The sequence below is a fragment of the Eptesicus fuscus genome, chromosome 11 (genome assembly GCF_027574615.1).
Source record: "Eptesicus fuscus isolate TK198812 chromosome 11, DD_ASM_mEF_20220401, whole genome shotgun sequence".
Lineage (NCBI taxonomy): Eukaryota > Metazoa > Chordata > Mammalia > Chiroptera > Vespertilionidae > Eptesicus > Eptesicus fuscus.
Genome location: NC_072483.1, coordinates 33,087,449 through 33,107,489, shown reverse-complemented (window position 1 = coordinate 33,107,489; position 20,041 = coordinate 33,087,449). Strand labels below are relative to the sequence as shown.

General features: G+C 44.0%; 1 protein-coding gene across 4 annotated transcripts in view; it reads right to left on the bottom strand.

Moving 5' to 3' along the window:
- Window positions 1–20,041, bottom strand: part of FMNL2 (formin like 2) — a 309,881-nt gene that overhangs the window by 96,344 nt on the left and 193,496 nt on the right. For all 4 annotated transcript variants that reach the window (XM_054723483.1, XM_054723486.1, XM_054723484.1 and 1 more), the window contains exons 3-4: window positions 11,664–11,744; window positions 6,701–6,777 (exon numbers count right to left, since the gene is read on the bottom strand). In XM_054723483.1, the coding sequence (XP_054579458.1) occupies window positions 6,701–6,777; window positions 11,664–11,744 (158 nt within the window). The remainder of the gene's footprint in view (window positions 1–6,700; window positions 6,778–11,663; window positions 11,745–20,041) is intronic.

The window sequence follows — 20,041 nt, the reverse complement described above, 5'->3', positions numbered from 1 at the left end:
ACTTTTTTACATGAAATGTAAAATGACTGACAGACTATGGCTATCCTGCCTTGGGTACTTGGCAGATATAGTCTCACAAGTGGATGAAGTGAGCCTGTCGTTTTGAGGAAACCAAGTGGTGGTATTTGTTGTCGATGATAAAATTTGAGCTTTCAAACCGAAAAAAGTTAGAAATTTGGAACACCTGTATTCACCACCATGAGCTTGGCAGCTCCTCAGTACTTCCAAGTCTACTCCGGGGAGACCGGTGACTACTAACAAACGTGGCTGTTTGTATAGTGCAGAATAAAGTGTGTCCATGTCCAGGTGATGAGATCAATGACACAATATTTTCCAAATAACCAATTCATGATGTTAAAAAATTACTAATGGGTAAAGAGACTCATTCAAGTGCAAGGCAGTAAATAGACTTTAGTACAACAGAGCACAAAAACTCATTGGTTTAGTTTCAGATTTCACATTGCAGGTAACTTTAAGAAACTGCCATTTCTTGAATTTTGGTGTAATATCAAAGAAGAACATCCCCAGTTACCAGAAAAAGTTATTTAAAAACTCTTCCTATGGGGGTGGACCAGAAGAGGTCAGTGGGGGTGGGGAGGGGGGGGCTCATATGTAATACTTTCAACAATAAAGATAAAAAAATAAAATAAAAACTCCTCCTAAAAGGAAACCCTGTTGGACTGTTGGTGAGAATGCAGACTGGTGCAGCCACTATGGAAAACAGTATGGAGGTTCCTCAAAAAAACTAAAAATTAATTCAAAAGAATATATGTACCCCTATGTTTAATGCAGCATAATTTATAATAGCCAAGATGTGAAAGCAACCCAAGTGCCCATCAGTAGACAAATGAATTTAAAAAAAAAAGAAAAAGCTGTGGTATAGATATACAATGGAATATTACTCAGCCACAAAAGAATGGAATCTTATCGTTTGCGACAGCATGGATGAACCCAGAGGGTAATGCTAGTGAAATAAGTTAGACAGAGAAAGATTTCACTTATATGTGGAATCCAAAGAACAATATAAACGGACAAACAAAACAGAAACAGACTCATAGACTCAGGAAACAGACTGATGGTTGCCAGAGGGGAAGGAGGCTGGGAGTTTGGTGAATAAGGTGAAGGGACTGAAAGTCCAGATTGGTAGTTACCACACAGTCACAGGTTTGTATAAAGTACAGCATAGCGACTACCGTCAGTAATATTCTAATAGCTATGTATGGTGCCAGGTGAGTATCTGTGTAAGGGCAGGTTTTCTTCATATACATCAGCCAAAGCAACAGAGCACAACACACTGAATGCAAAGATATGAGAATGCAGCTGCCTTCTACTAATGAAACATTAAAGAGATTTTAAATGTAAATTAAAGCCACTCCTGTCACCAAATCTTTTTGCTTTGGAAAATAGTTATTTTTATGAAATATGTTATTTGTGCTATATGATGTTTCTTATTTTGTATTTATATATTTACAGTTATTAAATATTTAATAAATATTAAATTTTATTAAAGAAGCATATTTAAAATGTATCTGTTTAAATTTCCAATATGGAGAACATTTAATAGATAAAACCCACAAAAATAATTTAAGAGAGTAAGGAGTCCTAAAATTAAAAAGAAATTGAGAACTGTTGGCTTTATGACAGGCTTTGGACATATCTAGGTTCGAACCTCAGTGCTTCTGAGTTGTGCGGACTTGAGCAAGATACCTAATAGCTCACTCAGCTTTCTCATCTGTAAAATGAAGGTTCAGAGGTAAAAGGCAACAATAAAAAGATTTTGTTTAAGAAATAAATAATACATTGAATGTGCCTAAAACAATGCTTAATACATGACCAAATGATTATGATCTTGAAATTTTCCAAAAAGCACCATCTAAGAATGAATTAATCATAGGCTAGTCTGATGCACACACCCCCCACACACACCACGCATTTTATACCTCTTAAAACCAGCCTTAGTTACTCTTCGCTCTTTTGGCCTGGCCCAGGCCACACTGCTTCTTCACAAAAAAAGCTGAAAGTCCAGGAGGGAGGATGTCACTGAGCACTTCCTCACTTCCTTCCCTTTCTACAAACCTGCCCACTAGGACATTCCTCCCACAACCTGATTCTCTAAACCCTCCCAATGAGATAAAGTGAACTAAGCATCTTTCAGAATTTCTGTGACTACACTCAGGATGAGAATTAATTTTCTATCGTAATAGGGAGTTTTACTAAAATGAATTACCTGCAAGAAGAGATAGCCTACATCTCAGTTCCGTGGAATAAAGCCCGTAAATCTATCCAGCTCACCACTACGGCGGCCACTTGAATCTTATCACCCTGACATCCAAAACATCGCAACATGTGCCTACTCACACTGCCCGGCCAATGTGTTCTAACATTTGTGGCTCCTTTCAAGGGTATTCCAAGTCATTTCAAGAGCTGGGATAAGTCATACTCCAATTCTTTTCTATTATTATAACTCTTTTAAGAGTAAGTGAATGTGATTATTTCTAGTCCAATTCTTATTTCAATTTGGCTCAAAGAAAATTAATTTTCTTTCTCAGAAGATTACTCCATTTATAGAGTTTTAGGTTAACATCAAAACTCAGAAAAAAACCCTTTGCTTGGCGAAGCTATAGCTTGGAATGTTATCTCAGCAAAGCCCTAGCCTGTAACCTTGAAATGCAAGTATGTGCCAAGAATAATCTTTTTTAAGACAACAGATTTTAAATGTAATTCTTCCTTTTAATTTCTGGTAAGCAACAATCTCCTAGGTGTCAGGGTCATTTTAAACAAAGAAGGCAACATTCTCTGCATGGAATTCCTTGGGGATATATTATATAATATTGTCGAATTATTATTAGATACAACATTATTTTCAATATGCATAACAAACAACAGTTATATAGTGAGTAATTACTATGTATTATACCCTATATTAGATCATTTTTATATTAGATATTTTGTGAATTATTTCATTTAATCCTTACAATATGCCTATGGAGTTTTATTATCCTCATTTTATAGATAAGAAGTTAACTTAGATCAGATGGTAAGTACAGAGAGTTTATGTAACTTACCTAAGATAAAATAACAAATAGCAAAAATTTGAACTAACGTATTTCTTTTCATAAGGCAAATAGGCACCCAATTACCTTTCTATTATGGTACCTTAAAGAGTACAATAAAATCTATGGATCTCTTATTTAGCATCTTGTATTCCAAGAATTCCTCGTTGTATTGATTGATTATTTCACATTATTATTGAGTAACTTTTTCAGAAAATTTTCCAGCCAAATGAATTCAAGCTGCTTAGTTTCCATAGTGAAGAGTTAGTTCAAGCTTGGGTTTTTAGGTCAGGCAAGATAGGTCAAAATCCTGGTGTGTGGTTTCATTCGTATAAGGTTATGCCAGTAATCGGTTGCATACAGACAGACAATGTACCTCCATGCATTTTTCTGCTGCTAAAGCCAAAGCTTACAGAGTGTCTCAGATAGGTGATAAACAACAGAAAACTTCAGCTGGAGAAGATGAAAGAAATGTAAGAATCTTTCAGCACCCCCACAGCATCCTAAACAACAAACCATTCCAATTGCTTGCAGATTTGCACTGGCTTCAACCCAACCAGGGCTCTACCAGTCAGCCAACTTTGTATTGGAAATGATCATCTTGCTTTGGTATTTGATGGTCAATTTCACATTATTCCAGCAATGCTTGAAGAAATGCTTTTTGACAATTTGTAGAAATCCTGGCTGCAGATCATTCAGTCAAGAAGTGGTGCCAACAGTATAGGGTTGGACCTTACCAAATGGAATCTAGCTCCTGATCCACAAATATTGGAAAGTATGTAAATTTCCTAAGCTTGGATGCCCAACTATATTAACTTACCACCACTTTCACCCCCAATAGACAAGCCTCATTGCTTTGATCCCAGAGCCCTGATTATCTTATTTCCTTTCAGGGAAAGGGCTGCCAGATTAGGCAACATAAGAAAAAGAACATAGCATTTTGAACCAAAGCACCTGGCTCTACAGCTGTGGATTTTGTGGGAGTCACTCACCTTCTCTGGTCCTTAATTCTTCTAATCTGTAAAATGAGAAACTAGGTAATCTTTAATTTCTCTTCCAGTTCTAAATCATGATTCTATGACCCACTGCTCTATAGCCCATTTTCTGGGATAAAGGTGATTTTCAACTTTAGGTTAGAATCGGTTCATTTTTTGAGTATTTCATTCTCAAGGAAACAAACATGCAGAGTTATCTTTTAGGTAATGAACATTTAAACCCTGCAGTTCTGCAATTTAAAAAAGCTTATTTTGCCCTAACCCGTTTGGCTCAGTGGATAGAGCTTTGGCCCAGGGACTGAAGGGTTCTGGTCAAGTTGCAGGCTTGACCCGTGTGCAGGAGGCAACCAATAGATGTGTCTCTATCACATAGCTGTTTTTCACATAGATGTTTCTCTCTGTGTCTCTCCCCCTCTCTTCCACTCTCTCTAAAAAAAAAAATCAATGGAAAAATATCCTTGGGTGAGGATTAACAACAACAAAAGCTTACCCTACTAGAGGCCCGATGCACGAAGATTCGTGCAAGAATGGGCCTTCCTTCCCCTGGCTGCCGGCACCGCCTTTGCTCCAGCTTGGAATTGCCTTTCTGCCTTCCCACGCTGCCCAGAGGCCCGGAGCGGCTGGGGCAGTGCGGAATGCCTGCATCATCGCCATGGCCGCTTGGTGCCTGTGTATGCAAATTAACCTGCCATCTTTGTTGTGTTAATTTGCTTATTCACTCCTGATTGGCTGGTGGACATCGTGAAAGTATGGTCAATTTGCACTTTTCTCTTTTATTAGTGTAGATAATAAAGAGATAATATGCAAATTGACCATCACTCCAACACACAAGATGGCTGCCCCCATGTGGTCAAAGATGGCCACCCCATGTGGACACAAGATGGCCAGCATGGGAAGGCAATCAGGCCAACAGGAGTGGGCAGTTGGGAGGGACCAGGTCTGCAAGGAAGGGAAGTTAGGGGTGACCGGGCCAGCAGAGAAGGGCAGTTGGGGGGTGGACCAAGCCTGCAGAAGAGGGCAGTCGGGGAACCAGGTGTGCAGCGGAGGGCAGTTGGTGGCAACGAGGCCTGCAGGGGAGAGCAGATGGGGGTGACCAGGCCTGCAGGGGAGGGCAGTTGGGAGGGACCAGGCCTGCAAGGGAGGGCAGTTGGGGGAGACCAGGCCTGCAGGGGAGGGCAGTTAAGGGTGACCGGGCCGGCAGGGGAGAGCAGTTAGGGGTGACCAGGCCGGCAGGGGAGGGCACTTAGGGATGACCAGGCCTGCATGGGAGGGCAGTTGGGGTGACCAGGCCGGCAAGGGAGGGCAGTTGGGGGCAATCAGGCCAGCAGGGGAGCAGTTAGGCGTCGATCAGGCTGGCAGGGGAGTGGTTAGGGGTTGATCAGGCTGGCAGGCAGAAGTGGTTAGGGGCAATCAGGCAGGCAGGCAGGCAGGCGAGCAGTTGGGAGCCAGCAGTCTTGGATTGTGAGAGGGATCCCAGATTGGAGAGGGTGCAGGCAGGGCTGAGGGACACACACCCCCATGCACGAATTTCGTGCACCGGGCCTCTAGTTCTGAAATAACTGTGAAAATTAACCTTTTGCACTCGGATGTCGAGTGTGACTCGACAAGGTTAGCATTAGAATAAAGGAATCGAGTGCAAAGAAAAGGTTAGCATTAGAATAAAGGAATCGAGAAAAAAGCAAGCGAGTGCAAAGGGTTAACCACTTGAATGGCTTACAGCAAACACAGTCTAAAGTAGAAGTAAACTGTTACTTATGTAATATATTTATTTTACAGACTACTCTGTAAAACTATAAAATAATATATATGTAAAACCTCATTTCCAAAAGACCTGCAAAAAATACCAAAGGGGAAAATCCTAAAAGATTTTCTTATTGTAAAACTCAAATATTTAAAGCCCAGAGGGTTAAATAACTTGCTGGATATTAAACAAAAACTTTAGGAAGAACTCAGGCTATAAAATAGGATATGCCTTGCAGATAAACCATCTTATTTTAAGGTACTCTAGAATTATGCCATGAGGAATATGTGAGAATGTGATGAAGTTGTACTTGCTTGAGGCAAAGCAACCATGTGGTTGCATGAAAACTCAGAAATGCTTTAGCGCCGAGATCCCTCAAACTTTATTTTCTAGAGCGGACTTACATTTCCTGGTCCTACAAATGTGAGATGTAGGAATAAGAGACTCAGAACAAAATATCTATGTACAATGAAGTGTACCAGGTGGCATCACTCCAGCTTCTGTCCCCTTCTGGCCAGAAAGGCGGGGAACTGAGGAAAGGAGAATGGAGCAATTTCAAATCACGAGCTTGGAGAACTCCCATGAAGGTTCGGAGGTCTTCCAGAATCTGTCCGCATTACATGGTGGGGGGTCCTAATTTGCCAAAGAATTATTATACACACAAGAGACCAAGCACTTACTATATCCAAGCAAAAAATTTTACAATGGTTATAAATATCCCAAATCAAGGACTGTCTGTCCAGCTCCTACTGAATTTTGTACAGTAAGCAACACAGGTTCCACCCACCTAAACCTCAGTCTCCTGGCTTATAATGAACAGTAAGGAAGCTTAACTCTTCGGACATGGTACAGTCACTTTGTAAAGCGTCCAAAAGAGCCTTGGAGCTAAAATGTTAAATGGGCACACTTACCCAATATGGTTGGTTCTTAAAGAAATTTCCAGTTCTCTTAGCACTTGTGTGGATTCTTGAACACGCCGTCTAAATTTCTATAAATCAAGAAACACATATTCTCACAAAACATATTTTAGCAACTGCTAAAACTGTAGCTTACTTGTAGTAAGTTTAACACAATATGAAAATAGCTCTGCTTCTGAAGTGGGCTTTTCTCACATTTCTTTTTGCAAAGCACACACATTTTTCTCATCATGAAAATCAGCTGATGCAAAAGGATTGGGAAAAATTACTGATTTTCATGTACTGTCATTAAGTAAGTAGATTATTTTTCCCCTACCCCACAATACAATATTCACCAATATGTGTTGGGGTCCCAAAGATCATCCCAGTTTCAATGATTCCATGGGACTCAGCATACAGTTGTCCTTATGACTAGGATTTATTAGACCAAGAAGATACAAGGCACAATCAGCAAAGGGAAATGACACCTGGGGTGAAGTCTGGAGGGAACCAGATACAAGCTTCCAAGAGTCTTCTCCCAGAGGAGTCACAAATGACAGTCTTCGTGACATGCTGTCGACCAGAGAAGCTCATTAGAGACTCAGTGCCCAGGGTTTTCATTGGAGGGCGGGTCACTTGGGCATAGCACATACCTAAGCCCAGCCTCCCAGAAGGAAAAGAGGCATTCGGCATAAACCATACTGTTGGTTAAACAAGTTGGGCATCGGGAGTATTCTTTTCAGGGGATGGTGGGAACTCTCCCAAAATTCAAGTTCCCAGCTGACAACCAGGAGCCAACCTTGCAAGCAGGTATTTCTAAGGCAGCAGTCTCAGGCTTGCTATGTTAACCCCTTTCTGCATGACCTAACATTTCCAAAAATAAGCATTCAGAGTTATCTCTGCCCACGAGCCCCCATGTGGAAGGTCCCTGTTCTGAGGCACCTCCCTTCTACATTTGGAATGTCCTCCCTCATTCCCATGCCTCTAGGACCCTTTTGGTCCTTACAGAACTCCCTCATGTCTTTCTTCTTCAATGAATCCTCCTCTGATAGTAAATGTGCTCACCCCTCTATGCTCTCAACTCTATGTAACCTCCAAGGATCATTGGGCTGCACAGCACAGCAGTTCTTTGGAACACAATTTCCTACAGAAGCACTTATTTGCAATAACTAAAGTCTTGGGCCACTCTGGAAGGACATTTGATGTGCCACGCCTTCTAAGAAGAGTCCTATGCTTTCTGTCCTGTAGGTCCAAACCACTGTCATGTTACACTGTTCTCGGGAAAGGGCTTTGAGGATTCTAGCTCAGGGTATTAGAAAGCCTTGTCTACTGCCATCATTGCAGGGTGCATAGGGGTATCCGGCTCCAAAGGCAAAGATGCGCAAGCACAGGAAGGAAAGGAAAAAGCCTGGACAGGAGGATTCCAGGATGGGGGTGGGGAGAGCCAGGCCACGCCACGGGTGGAACCTGGTGCCCCAGTGAAGACCTGGAACCCTGCTCAGTATGGGCGGCTCCTGTCACACTCTTCTCTTCTGAAGGCCCTTTGCTTCTCACCAGGGCACTAAGGAAGCAAGGTCTCCCAGATTCCCCTGGTTGCCATTCCTAAAGCACCCCAAAGACTTTCTCAGGTTTTTAGAATTTAGGTACAGTAGGATATATGAAATGAAAGCATCCCCAATGCAATGAAGAAAGAAAGACACTCCCCTCTTTTATCAAGAAAGGCCTAAGAAACGGCAGCAGCATCTACAGTTTGGAGGGACGCCCTACTGCTTCCTGCAGAGCTCTCCAGCACTGAGGGCTGCTGATGAGGGGGGTCTACGTACGGCCATGCAGGTGAGGACACCATTTCCAGATGTGCTGCCTGCTCCCGAGGGGCCATCCCCATGCCAGAGTCACAAGTCTTGGGCTGCCTACACCTGTGGCCTTCAGAAGACAACTCGGTGTTCCTGGCTATGCATTTGGCACAGTTCTGACTGGTTTCCTGAGGCCTCTGCCTCATGCTTCCTTGGGTCAAGGTCATCTCTTCCAGACATCGTCAGCCACAAGGGCACCCAGCGAAGCAAGGAGGACATAATAGAGTACAAAAGAAAACCTGCGGAAGGACTAAGTGGCATATATCAAAACAACACTATCAGATAATGGGAACGACAACAGCAGATAGCATTTATTAGCCATTTACTACGGTAGGCACTACACTTTGGCAACTACATAGCACCTGAGGTGAAACTAAATTGCCTTTGCTCTCTTGGGAACTGTTTGATTTTTAGCTGAATTCTAGACTACAGAGACGCTTGGCACCCACTTCGCTAAACACATAAACAGTGAGTGCTAACACTCTGCACGTCTACAATGGATGCAGAATGCTTTAAAAGAGAAATCACGTGGCCGTGAGGACCAGCTAAAAGGAGCAGGATACCATCCACTCGTAGTCTTCACTCCTGACCCAGCCTCTCCCTAAGAGGAAGGCACAGCGTGGGGATGGGCCCACGGAGGCAGCTGAGCCCTGGAGACCGAGACAACAGATTTCACCATCACAGAGGACCGGACTCCCTTCTTCCTGGTCTGTGGCCTTTCCCGTGCCAGAGGCGAGCAACCCCTCCCACCTCCAAAGCATGGACTAAGCACTGCCTGGTATGAAATGAGGAGGCTGGTTTGGAGAGTTCTGATCCCAGAGATCTCTAATTTAGGCTCTTCCTTTCCTGCCCTGGAGGGTTTAAAACTATTTAGAAGAAAACCTAAGTAGAATGTATTTCAGAATATTTTTCAGAAGACAGCACATGAAGTACCTTGTGTTCCAGATGAACAAAAGCTTAATGCATGAAGTACCCGAGGACTCCCCATGCCGTTAAGGGAAGACTGCTGGGCCTACACTGTCTGGCCCTGATTTGAAATCTTTTTGTTTCCCCCTCCCATATTACAACTGAGAACTTTAAACACATTTTAACTGCAAGCCATGCCTCATTCCAAACAAAATCTCCTTTTCCCCAGGCTTTACGCATGGCCATTACGTTGAGTGGAACAGATCGTTTCCTCCTGCCAGCTCCCGACAGCAATCAGAGCAGCAGGGATGGTGGATCCAACATCCCTTTTCTTTTTTTTCTGCGCCCAATGACTGATGGTGAAAGATGAGGCACAGACCAAACAAGGCCATTCAGGTGGACACACAGGGCCCAGGGCAGAGACTGAAGGTCAGCCAAACAGACGTCGATTGTCTTGGGCCTCTTTATCATTATTTGTGAGGGAGTGAAAACACTTCCTGAACAGCTTATTAGTTTTGTTTTGTTTTGTTTGGTCTTATATTCTTTGCCTCAACCCAGAAGTAATTGTTCCAAAGGAGAGCTGGGACATGCCAGGAGGAACCCCCTCTCCCCTCCCAGCACCTTCCTCCCTGTGGGGTTTGGGGCTGGAGTCTAAGAAGCTCTCTGGGAGTTCACGTCTTTTCTCCTTTCTTTTCAGAATCTGACAAATGTTGCGATAATTGTTTGGGGATGGGACATACTCTGTGTGAGGGCAGCTCTCCGTCTTGTGGACAGACGTCAGCATTTCTGCAACGCCCAGCTTGGGGTGAGTGTGCCTAACGCCTGAGCCATCCAGCCTGAAGGTGTGGAAGCGGGGGATACCTGGAAATGTTTCTAAAGGAGAAGCCTGCTGCCCCTGTGCAAAGAAATGGCCCAGAAAACCACTTGGGGCCTTCTGCTTGTGTTCTGTGTGTATGGCTGTGCCTTCCCTTAACCCCCTCCAACCTGATGGCTGAGGCTGCTCCGTCCTTGGGGGAGGAGACGAACAAGAATGAAACAAAGAATTACGCAGCTGTCTCATTGAGGGGATCTGACAGAAGCTCTTTAGAAAAACAAACATGTGTGCGCCATATTTGGGAGCGGGGGTAGGGGGGGATGCTATGAGACTTTGACAGGTACATTCTCAGAAGACGAGGCTGTGTCATTGAAGTCCATATGGCGTCTAGCAGACAGCACAGGTCTACATCCATTTCATCATCATGTGGAGATGTGATTTCCGCTTGCCTGCATGTTAACCATGAACTTCCAAGAGGAAATAATAGCTGTTTTCCTTTGCTTAGCTTTTTTTTTTTTTTTTTGAAAGGGGGCAGCGGGGGGTGAGTGAAAGCAAAAGAATAAAGAAAAAGGAGGTTTTTTAAATACAAGAGCTAAGGGCCCTGGAAACAGTGGCTAACTAGGAAACGGGTGCCTTTCTTCTCTCATGGGTCACACGCGGAAACAACAGAGGGGATTCAGCTCCAGATATGTTCCTTGCAGCCTTGAAAGCAGGAGTTGTGGTAGGTCAACCGAAAAACAAGCGCTCGCTGCAGAAGAGCCCTTTACCCATCTTAGCAGGGACAGCTCTGCCCCGAGACCGCCCAGGCCCGCCCGAGGCCCGCAGGGCTGTGCCAGGCTGCGTGCCTGACCACGAGGCAGCAGCGTAAACCGATTGTGTGGCTGCACAAAGCAGGGCTTGTTTGTAAAAGGGGAGCGTCTGTCGAGAAGGGAGTGAGCTTATTCTCTCCTCACCTTCTTGGGGCCAGGGGCAGGGCCGGGGCGGGGAAGCTGCTAAAAGCATCCACACAGGATGTGAGCGCGCAGCTGGGATGACAAAGCCCAGCGATTTTTCAAGGTCTCTGGAAACGCACCCAGACATGAAAGACACGCCGGCCGCTGCTGGGCCTGCTGTCCTGGGGCCCCCACACCCCTGCACTGCACTCGCCGCCTGTGTCATTGCACATGGCAGTGACTCAGTGGCCATCAGAGGGAAGGGCCTCCCCTCTCAGGAAGGCACGTTTAAACACACCCTCACGTGAGAAGGACAGCTTCCCCCCTTTGTCTTCTCATGTTCGTCTCCACACTGTCTTCCTGGAGGCCCCGGCACAGGCTACAGGGCAGAGGAAGGAAGGTCTCCCCCGCGCAGAGGATCCTGCTTGCTCGTGGGGACGCGGGAGCAAAGAGTGGAAGTAAACCCCTCTTACCTTCCTGGTTACAGCTGGGTCCAGATAGCCTTTGAGCTTCTGAATGTATGTGTGGGGAGGATTCTTCACCTGGAACCGCTCCTGCAGGAAGCACAAAAATGAAGTAGAAATATCACATGTATGAAGGCATGACAACCAGCCATGTTCAAACGGATTCATATGCTGACCCAAGGCTGAAAGGCACCCACAGAACAGACGCGGCCCTGCAAATAATCACTGTGTTCTAACGATGGTATCCTCTCTGCAAAGGAGAAAACTGAGGCTCAGAGCAATCCGGCCCTTCCCTAAGGTAAGGCAGCTGTCAGTGGCACAAATGGATCTGAAGCCACACTACCCTCCTCTAGTCTCTCCTGCTTTCTCTGCGGCTCTCCTCCCGGGAATAACGTTCTGCCCAACCTGTAACCACGTGCTCTTCCAGCAGGTCCTCAGTCTGCTGCATGTTCTTTGGAAATCTTTAATGTTAGCAAATCTTTTTTGAATATTAATTCTTTAGGAAAAAAACAACCAAAATTGGACTCAAACGCGATAAAACCTCTCTGTTTCAAAAACTGAGTAAAGAGTCTATTGCTAAGAGACTGGAGTGAGCGTGCATTTGTGTGTATGCACACCCATGGGTGTGATCACTAATGGGCTCCCAAGGCAGCCCAAACTAGAAGACCCAAAAACAGTTTAAGCAAAACCACAATCATTGAAATAAGCATATTTTATATACACGCTATTTGAATACAGACCTGACGTGGAGCCCCGGAATCTGCATTCTAGCAAGTTTTATGCTGATGCCGTGGATGGAGGGACTACACTTGGAGAAACTCATGCCCATGTGTATTGGATTTTATAGACTATAAAGTCCAAAGCAGCATAATAAGCAGAGTAAGACACTGGGTAGAACCCAAAGCAGAGTAAGACAATGGGTAGAACCCAAATGCCCACAAACTATAAAGTGGGTGGATAAATACTTATACTATGTTCATTCAACCGACTATCACAATGAAAATGAGTAACTGCACAGCACGCACCGCATGCTCCTACACAGATGGGTCCTATAAAGCTGACGTTAAGACAAAAAGAACACGTGATTTCATTTATTACAGATTTACACAAAACAGGCAAAATTAAATGATATTTAATGGTTTTATTTATGTCTGTCTGTGTGTGTGTGTGTGTGTGTGTGTGTGTGTGTAAGAGAGAGAGGGAGGGGGAGGAAGGGAGGGGGGGAAGAGAGAAAGGGAGGGAGGTAAGGGGAGAGAGAAAGAGAGCAAGAGAGCGAGAGAGAGAGAGAGAGAGAGAGCGAGAGCGAGAGCGAGAGCGAGAGAGAGAGAGAGAGAGAGAGAGAGAGAGAGAGAGAGAGAGAGATGACTAGCTGGAGGACTGAGGTGGGGGAAGGGAAATATGAAGTATTCCTTGAGAGGTTAGCAATGTTCTATTTCCTGACCCAAGTAGTACATGGGTGCTGGCTACATCCTCCTTGTTATGCTGTTCTTGGGTTTCACAACCTTTTCTGTACATATGCTATACTTGACACACACACACACACAAGTTTAAATAGTGTAATCAGCTCTAAGTAGAAAAGAACAAAGATTCATCATGAAAGCAGGACAATTCTTATCAGGTTCTACCCTACCTACACCCCAAAAGGTGTTTTTCCTAGTAATTATCTTAAACCTGATTACTGCTTACACCTCAATGGCATGTTTTAGTATTTCCCAACACTGACACTGGCCAGCATGTTTAAGCATCTGTGTAACCCATGTGAATTCCCTTTCTCCAACACAGGGAACCACAATACTCTTCCCGGACCACTCAAGTCTTGCTCGCTTAAGATTCAGAAATGCTCAAGATCATCTTACTATTACCAAAAAGTAATCTTACTAGTGAAAGTATATATTTTTAATTATGCTTTAAAATAGAAGGAAGTAGCTTATAGTGAGACACCTATCAATATTTCCCCTTTATTTAAAAAATGATCAGGATGAATGTTATAGTATATCAACTATATCGCAACAAAGCTGTTAACATAAAAAGACCAGAATACTATTCCTAATTATTCCCCCAAATTTTCTACCAGGAGAAACATCTCGAGTGTCATCATGGGTCTGTATAGTCCTTTTTTTTTTTTTTTTAAAAAAATATATTTTATTGATTTTTTTACAGAGGGGAAGGGAGAGGGATAGAGAGTTAGAAACATCGATGAGAGAGAAGCATCGATCAGCTGCCTCCTGCACACCCCCTACTGGGGATGTGCCTGCAACCAAGGTACATGCCCTTGACCGGAATCGAACCTGGGACCCTTCAGTCCACAGGCCGACGCTCTATCCACTGAGCAAACCGGCTAGGGCTGTATAGTCCTTTTTATTAATTTTAAACCACCATCACTTAGGTATGGAATCAGAGGGAATCCAACCGCCCTGGGGTTTCAGCAGCAGCCCAGCTGAAGGCTCAATAATCACAAAAAGCTCTGACCTGAAAAGTGGGCTGACAGCTACCTAGTTACTATTTCCAACCTTGCATGTAACCACAGCTGGTGCCAGAGATATACTAGGATAGAATAAAACGTATGCGTTTTAATAATCCAATCCAATCATTCAAATTGTTAAAAATCCTATGACAATGCAAACCTGTGCTCCCTTCTGCTATAGCAACCAATTACTTCCAAATATAAGGCCCCTAACATAACCTCAAGGAATTCTAACTCTGGCTAATGAAGTATCTGCTTGAGGACTTGAAATATGAATCTGTGGACAATTGCTGATAGATTTCTAATTTATGTTCTTTTAGGCAAAGTCTCCACACCAGAAAAGCCATATGTATTCCTTTAAAAATAAAATCTGGTTGCCCTAGCCAAGTGGCTCAGCCGGTTGGAGCATCATCCCATACACCAAAAGGTGCCAAAAGGGTTGTGGGTTTGATTCCTGGTCAGAGCACATACCCAGGTTTCGGGTTCAATCCCCAGTTGGGCGTGTATGGAAGGCAACCAGTGGATGGTTCTCTTTCATATCTCTCTCTCTCCCTCTCTCTCTCTCTCTCTCTCTCTTTCTCTCTCAACATATACTCAGATGAGGATTATAAATAAAAAAATAGATAGATAGATAGATATGGTTGAGTAGCACATAAAACATTGGCATTCACTCAGTGAATCCCATTTTTGATAGTCAATAAGTGCAACTTTCTCCACTTTTTGTTTAAGACTGGGGTGACCCAAAAAAGCTTTCTCAACTCCAGGTGTAAGCAAAAGTAGGTTTACAGCTGTGAGTAGGTGAAACACAGTTTACTCTGGTATTATTACTTACTATTTATTGTATTTATTGGTATTACAACTATAAACCTACTTTTGCCCACCCCTGTATATACTTTTATTGGTCCTGCAAATATTTCCTTATAATTATTTGGACAAGGTCTAAATTTAATACACTCATACCTTTTTCAAATGTGTTTATTAGCATTTGCTGCTGGGTTTTAGGCAGCATTTTTCACTTGTTTGAGAAACTTATTAATTTTTCACTTGTTTGAGAAACTTAATAATTTTTCTCCAAGAAAGGGAAAATAAAGAAACCTGATGTCTTAAAACACTGTCGGTCTAAATCACAGCTACTTCTCAAAAACTCAGCCTGCATCCAGGGTTTCAACTGAAACTGCTATGGCAGAAGAATACAAAGCCCCAATCATTTTCCTGAAACTTAAGGTTGTCTCAATAATCTCAAAAGGAACTACAGTTTGAGTTGTAAATCCAGCATCTGTCCCACCAGACCTTTCCCATCTCTTCAATGTAGCCATTTGGACAAAAGTTAAACTTGGGGAGAATACACTGGAGAATGTCAGCACCTTGCCAAAACACATTTTTTCATTTGGAAGGACTTTGTATAGATTACTGACATCACATTTACTTAAATTAATATGTTTTCTCTAAATATTAGAATTTTAGATTTTGAATTGAAACCCCAAATTGCCTTGGATGGCAGTTTTCCATCACACTCACTTCCAAATGTTTCATCACCCACGTGCTATTTCAATAACTATTTACCTACTTGTTCAGCATCATTGATATGGGTAGCTTAATTAAATTAAGTCCTCAACCTGAGTTACAATATATAGAAATATTATTCTTAGGGATAAAGAATTTATTTAATTATGGTGATTTGTTAATATGGATTTTTTTAGCATATGAAAGAACTTTAAAATACAAGTTTCTAATTTTCCAGGTAGATACCCAAAAGAGGGGTTGCTGAGTCATATGGTACCTGTATTTATAATTTTTTGAGGAGCCTCCATACTGTTTTCCATAGTGGCTGTACCAGTTTACATTCCCACCAGTACTGAATGAGGGTTCCTTTTTCTCCACAACCTCTCCAACACTTGCTATTATCTTGTTGAGAACAGCCATTCTAACAGGTGTGGGGAGGTATCTCACTGTAGTTTTTATATGCATTTCCCTAATAGCTAGTGAAGTTCAGCATCTTTTCATGTATCTGTTGGCCATTTGTATGTCTCCTTTGCCAAGATATATGCACCCTTATGTTCATTGCAGCACTATTCATGGTAGCGGAGACGTGGAAGCAACCCAAGTGTCCTTCACTAGCAGACTGTATAAAGAGGATGCAGTACATATATACAATGGAATTCTACTCAGCCAAAGAAAAGATTAAATACTGCCATTTGCGACAACATGGGTGATCTTGAGAATATCATGCTAAGCAAAATGTCAGATAGAAAAAAAGTTAAGAACCTTATTATTTCACTCATATGAACAAATGGACAAACAGGGAAAACAAATAAAAACGCACAGACACAGACAATAGTATGGTGGCCACCAGATGGAAGGGTGGGTAGTAAAGGATAAAGGGGGTCTAATATATGGTGACAGAAGATATAACTTTGGGTGGAGGGCAGGTAATGTAATATACAGATTATATATCATAGAACTGTACAATCAAAACATGTATCATCTTATTAACCATGTCACCCCAATAAATGCAATTTAAAAATATATAAAAATTAAAAAAACACACAAATTTCTTTCAAAATGTCTAATCAATATAGCATCACCACCATCCTGACCTCTTGCCACTCATCTCCGTGTGTAATCAAACTTTATTCAAGAAATGTTCCTGGATAAGAAATAAAAATTGGCCGAAACCGGTTTGGCTCAGTGGATAGAGCGTCGGCTTGTGGACTGGAAGGTCCCAGGTTCGATTCCGGTTAAGGGCATGTACCTTGGTTGCGGGCACATCCCTGGTAGGGGGTGTGCAAGAGGCAGCTGGTCGATGTTTCTCTCTCATCGATGTTTCTAGCTCTCTATCCCTCTCCCTTCTTCTCTGTAAAAAATCAATAAAATATAAAAAGAAATAAAAATTGCTCTGGAGTTTTTAATCATTCCCCATAAGCATTCACAAAAAAGAGCCCAAAGACATTTCTAAACATTTAGGCATGCTAGACCACAGACTGCACTGGGAGGAGCTCAGAAGGAGAGCAAGGGCGACAACAAGCCTTAAAATCAGAACTTCATTAAGCTTCTGTGTTGTTTGCAAATATTTTACTTTGAGTATTAGGAATTTAATTTCTCTGGTAATAACCAGAAAATGTCTTCTCACTGCTAACAGTGACTTCATTTATGCACTCCCAGGGACACAATTACCTTTCCAACTGGGGCAGCACTTCTGTTTCTCAATGGTTATCTTATCTATCCTACCTAATAATAGACAAATATGCAAATTGACCATACCTCCGACACACCCACAAGCCACGCCCACCATCCAATCAGAGCGAGCATGCAAATTAACCCAAACCAAGATGGCTACAGCCACAGAGAGCAAGGTTTCCTGGGTAACAGAGGAAGCCAAGCTTTCCGCCTGCCCTTGCCAGGCCTAAGCCTCCACTCAAGCTACAAAGTTTCAATTATAGAAGGTAAACAAATTCAAACAAATGACGGCAGAATGGAGCTTGAGAGAGCAGGCCAGGGTTGCCGCCGGCAACAGGGGAAGCAAAGCTTTCCGCACACCCTGGCCGGGCCCACCCGCTTAAGGCAACAAAGTTTCAATTATAACCCCAACACAAATGGCTGCCGGCCTCGGAGGGAGCCCCAGGCTTGGCTCTGCTCCAGGCTACAAAGTTTCAATTGTAGAAGGAAAATAAACTCCAGATACCAGGGCCTCCACTTGGGTTGCCAGGGGGCGTGGCCGGCCTGCAAACCACCACAGGCCCCTCGCTCAGGCCACCCCATGCCCCAAGGGAACCCTCACCTGATCCGGGACACCCTTCAGGGCAAACCAGCTGGCCCCCACTCCTGTACCAGGCATCTATCCTATCTAATAAAAGAGTAATGTGCAGATTGATCATCACTGCAACACACAATATAGCTGCCCCCATGTGGTCAAAGATCCTGCCCCCATGTGGACACAAGATGGCCACCACAAGATGGCCAGCAGGAGAGGGCAGTTGGGAGGCACCCGGCCTGCAAGGGAGGGCAGTTGAGAAGGACCAGCCTGCAAGGGAGGGCAGTTGGAGGTGATCAACCCTGCAGGAGAGAGCAGTTAGGGGTGACCAGGCCGGCAGAGGAGGGAAGCTGGGGGCAAACAGGCTGGAAGCAGAGTGGTTAGGGGGTGACCAGGCTGGCAGGCAGAAGCGGTTAGGGGCAATCAGGAAGGCAGGCAGGCAAGCAGTTGGGAGCCAGCAGTCCTGGATTGTGAGAGGGATCCCATATTGGAGAGGGTATAGGCTGGGCTGAGGGACAACCCCCCTCCGTGCACGAATTTCATGCACCGGGCCTCTAGTATATATAAAAAAGCCTAAGCGACCGAAACAACTGGTTGCTATGACACGCACTGACCACCAGGGGGCAGATACTCAACACAGGAGCTGCTCCCTGGTGGTCAATGCACTCCCACAGCCAACCTCCCCCAGCTGGCCAACCTCCTACGGTCCCTTCCCCTGGCCAACAGGCCCCCGGGCTGGGACAGGGAACTGGGGGTGGGTGGCAGTGGATATGGCCCCTTTCCCAGGGGGGCCAAGGGCCAACCTCCCGTGCCCCGTCCGTCCCCCAGCCAGCATTAGTGTTGGCATCCGTTCCTTCTGCACCCAGCCTGGCGACCATAGCTTCCTCTCTGGCCCAGCCCTGATCAGCCTGGCCCTGATCGGCCCTGATCGCTGGCCAGGCCTAGGGACCCCACCCATGCACAAATTTCATGCACCGGGCCTCTAGTTTTTTACTAATACATCTAACTACATTCTTCAGACCTCTTAGCTTGCACAAGCCTCCCAGGTGTCGTCAAGATTAATCCCACTGTACAGATGGCGGGACTGAGGCTCAGAAATTAAATGACTGCCTTCAGTCAGACATGGGGACACACAGCAAGGATTCAAACTCAGGTTTTCTGAGTCTCTGATCCTTGCTCTTTTCACCACACTGGAATAAGTGTGCTCATCTTGCTTCTGATACCGCTTTTAAAAGGGCAGAAACATGTTTTCTTCTTTGAGTTCCCTTATGTAGACAAATATTTGGCACACAGTTAGTCTTTAATAATGTTCAAAGAATTAAACTTCTTTTAAATGTCATATACAAGTCACCTCTCTCATAAATTAAGGGTAAAAAGTACTTTTAAAGTTTAAAAGTACGCAAAGAGATTGTAAACACTGTACGGAGCATATAGCCAGCGGGTCCTGTGCTAGAAGTCAGCCAGCCAAACTCATGTCATAGCTAAAGAACATCTGCTGATAAGCATGTGTTGTATTTCCAATGGCTCTGAAACTGCCTAGTGCCTCTCATTATTATGCATTTCTCATTAACTCAATCTGCTAAGGCTTGTGCGCCCCGCCCCCCCTCCTCCCACCAGCCATGGGGAAGGTTGGGCAGCCTAAACACAGGCACGGCCTGCAGATAAGGAAAAGACAAAGCACTGACTGGACTCCACTTAATGACTAAGGTTCAAGTCTACCACGACCCGAGATGGAAAACCAGGCCATTCTTTTTTTGTTTGCTTAAAGAGGATTTTTATAAGAGTTTGTTTGCGGGGGGGGGGGGGAGAGAAACACAAAAACAAAAATTCAGGCCATTCTGTGTGTGTGTGTTTTTTAAATAAATATATTTTTATTGATTTTAGAGAGAGGAAGGAAGAGGGAGAGAAAGAAACTTCGATGGGCTGCCTCCTGCACGCCCCCTATTGGGGATCAAGCCTGAAACTGGGCATGTGCCTTGACTGGGAACTGAACCAGTCAACCTATGGGTGCAGGGCACCAAGCCCAACAACGAAGCCACACCAGCCAGGACCCCAGGCCATTCTTAAAGGAACTAGCAGAAGGGGCTGTGACAGCAGTATACTAACTTAATTAGGCAAAGTCACAATAAAGGAAATTAATCAACGGCAATGCTACAACACGGCCTCTTCTAT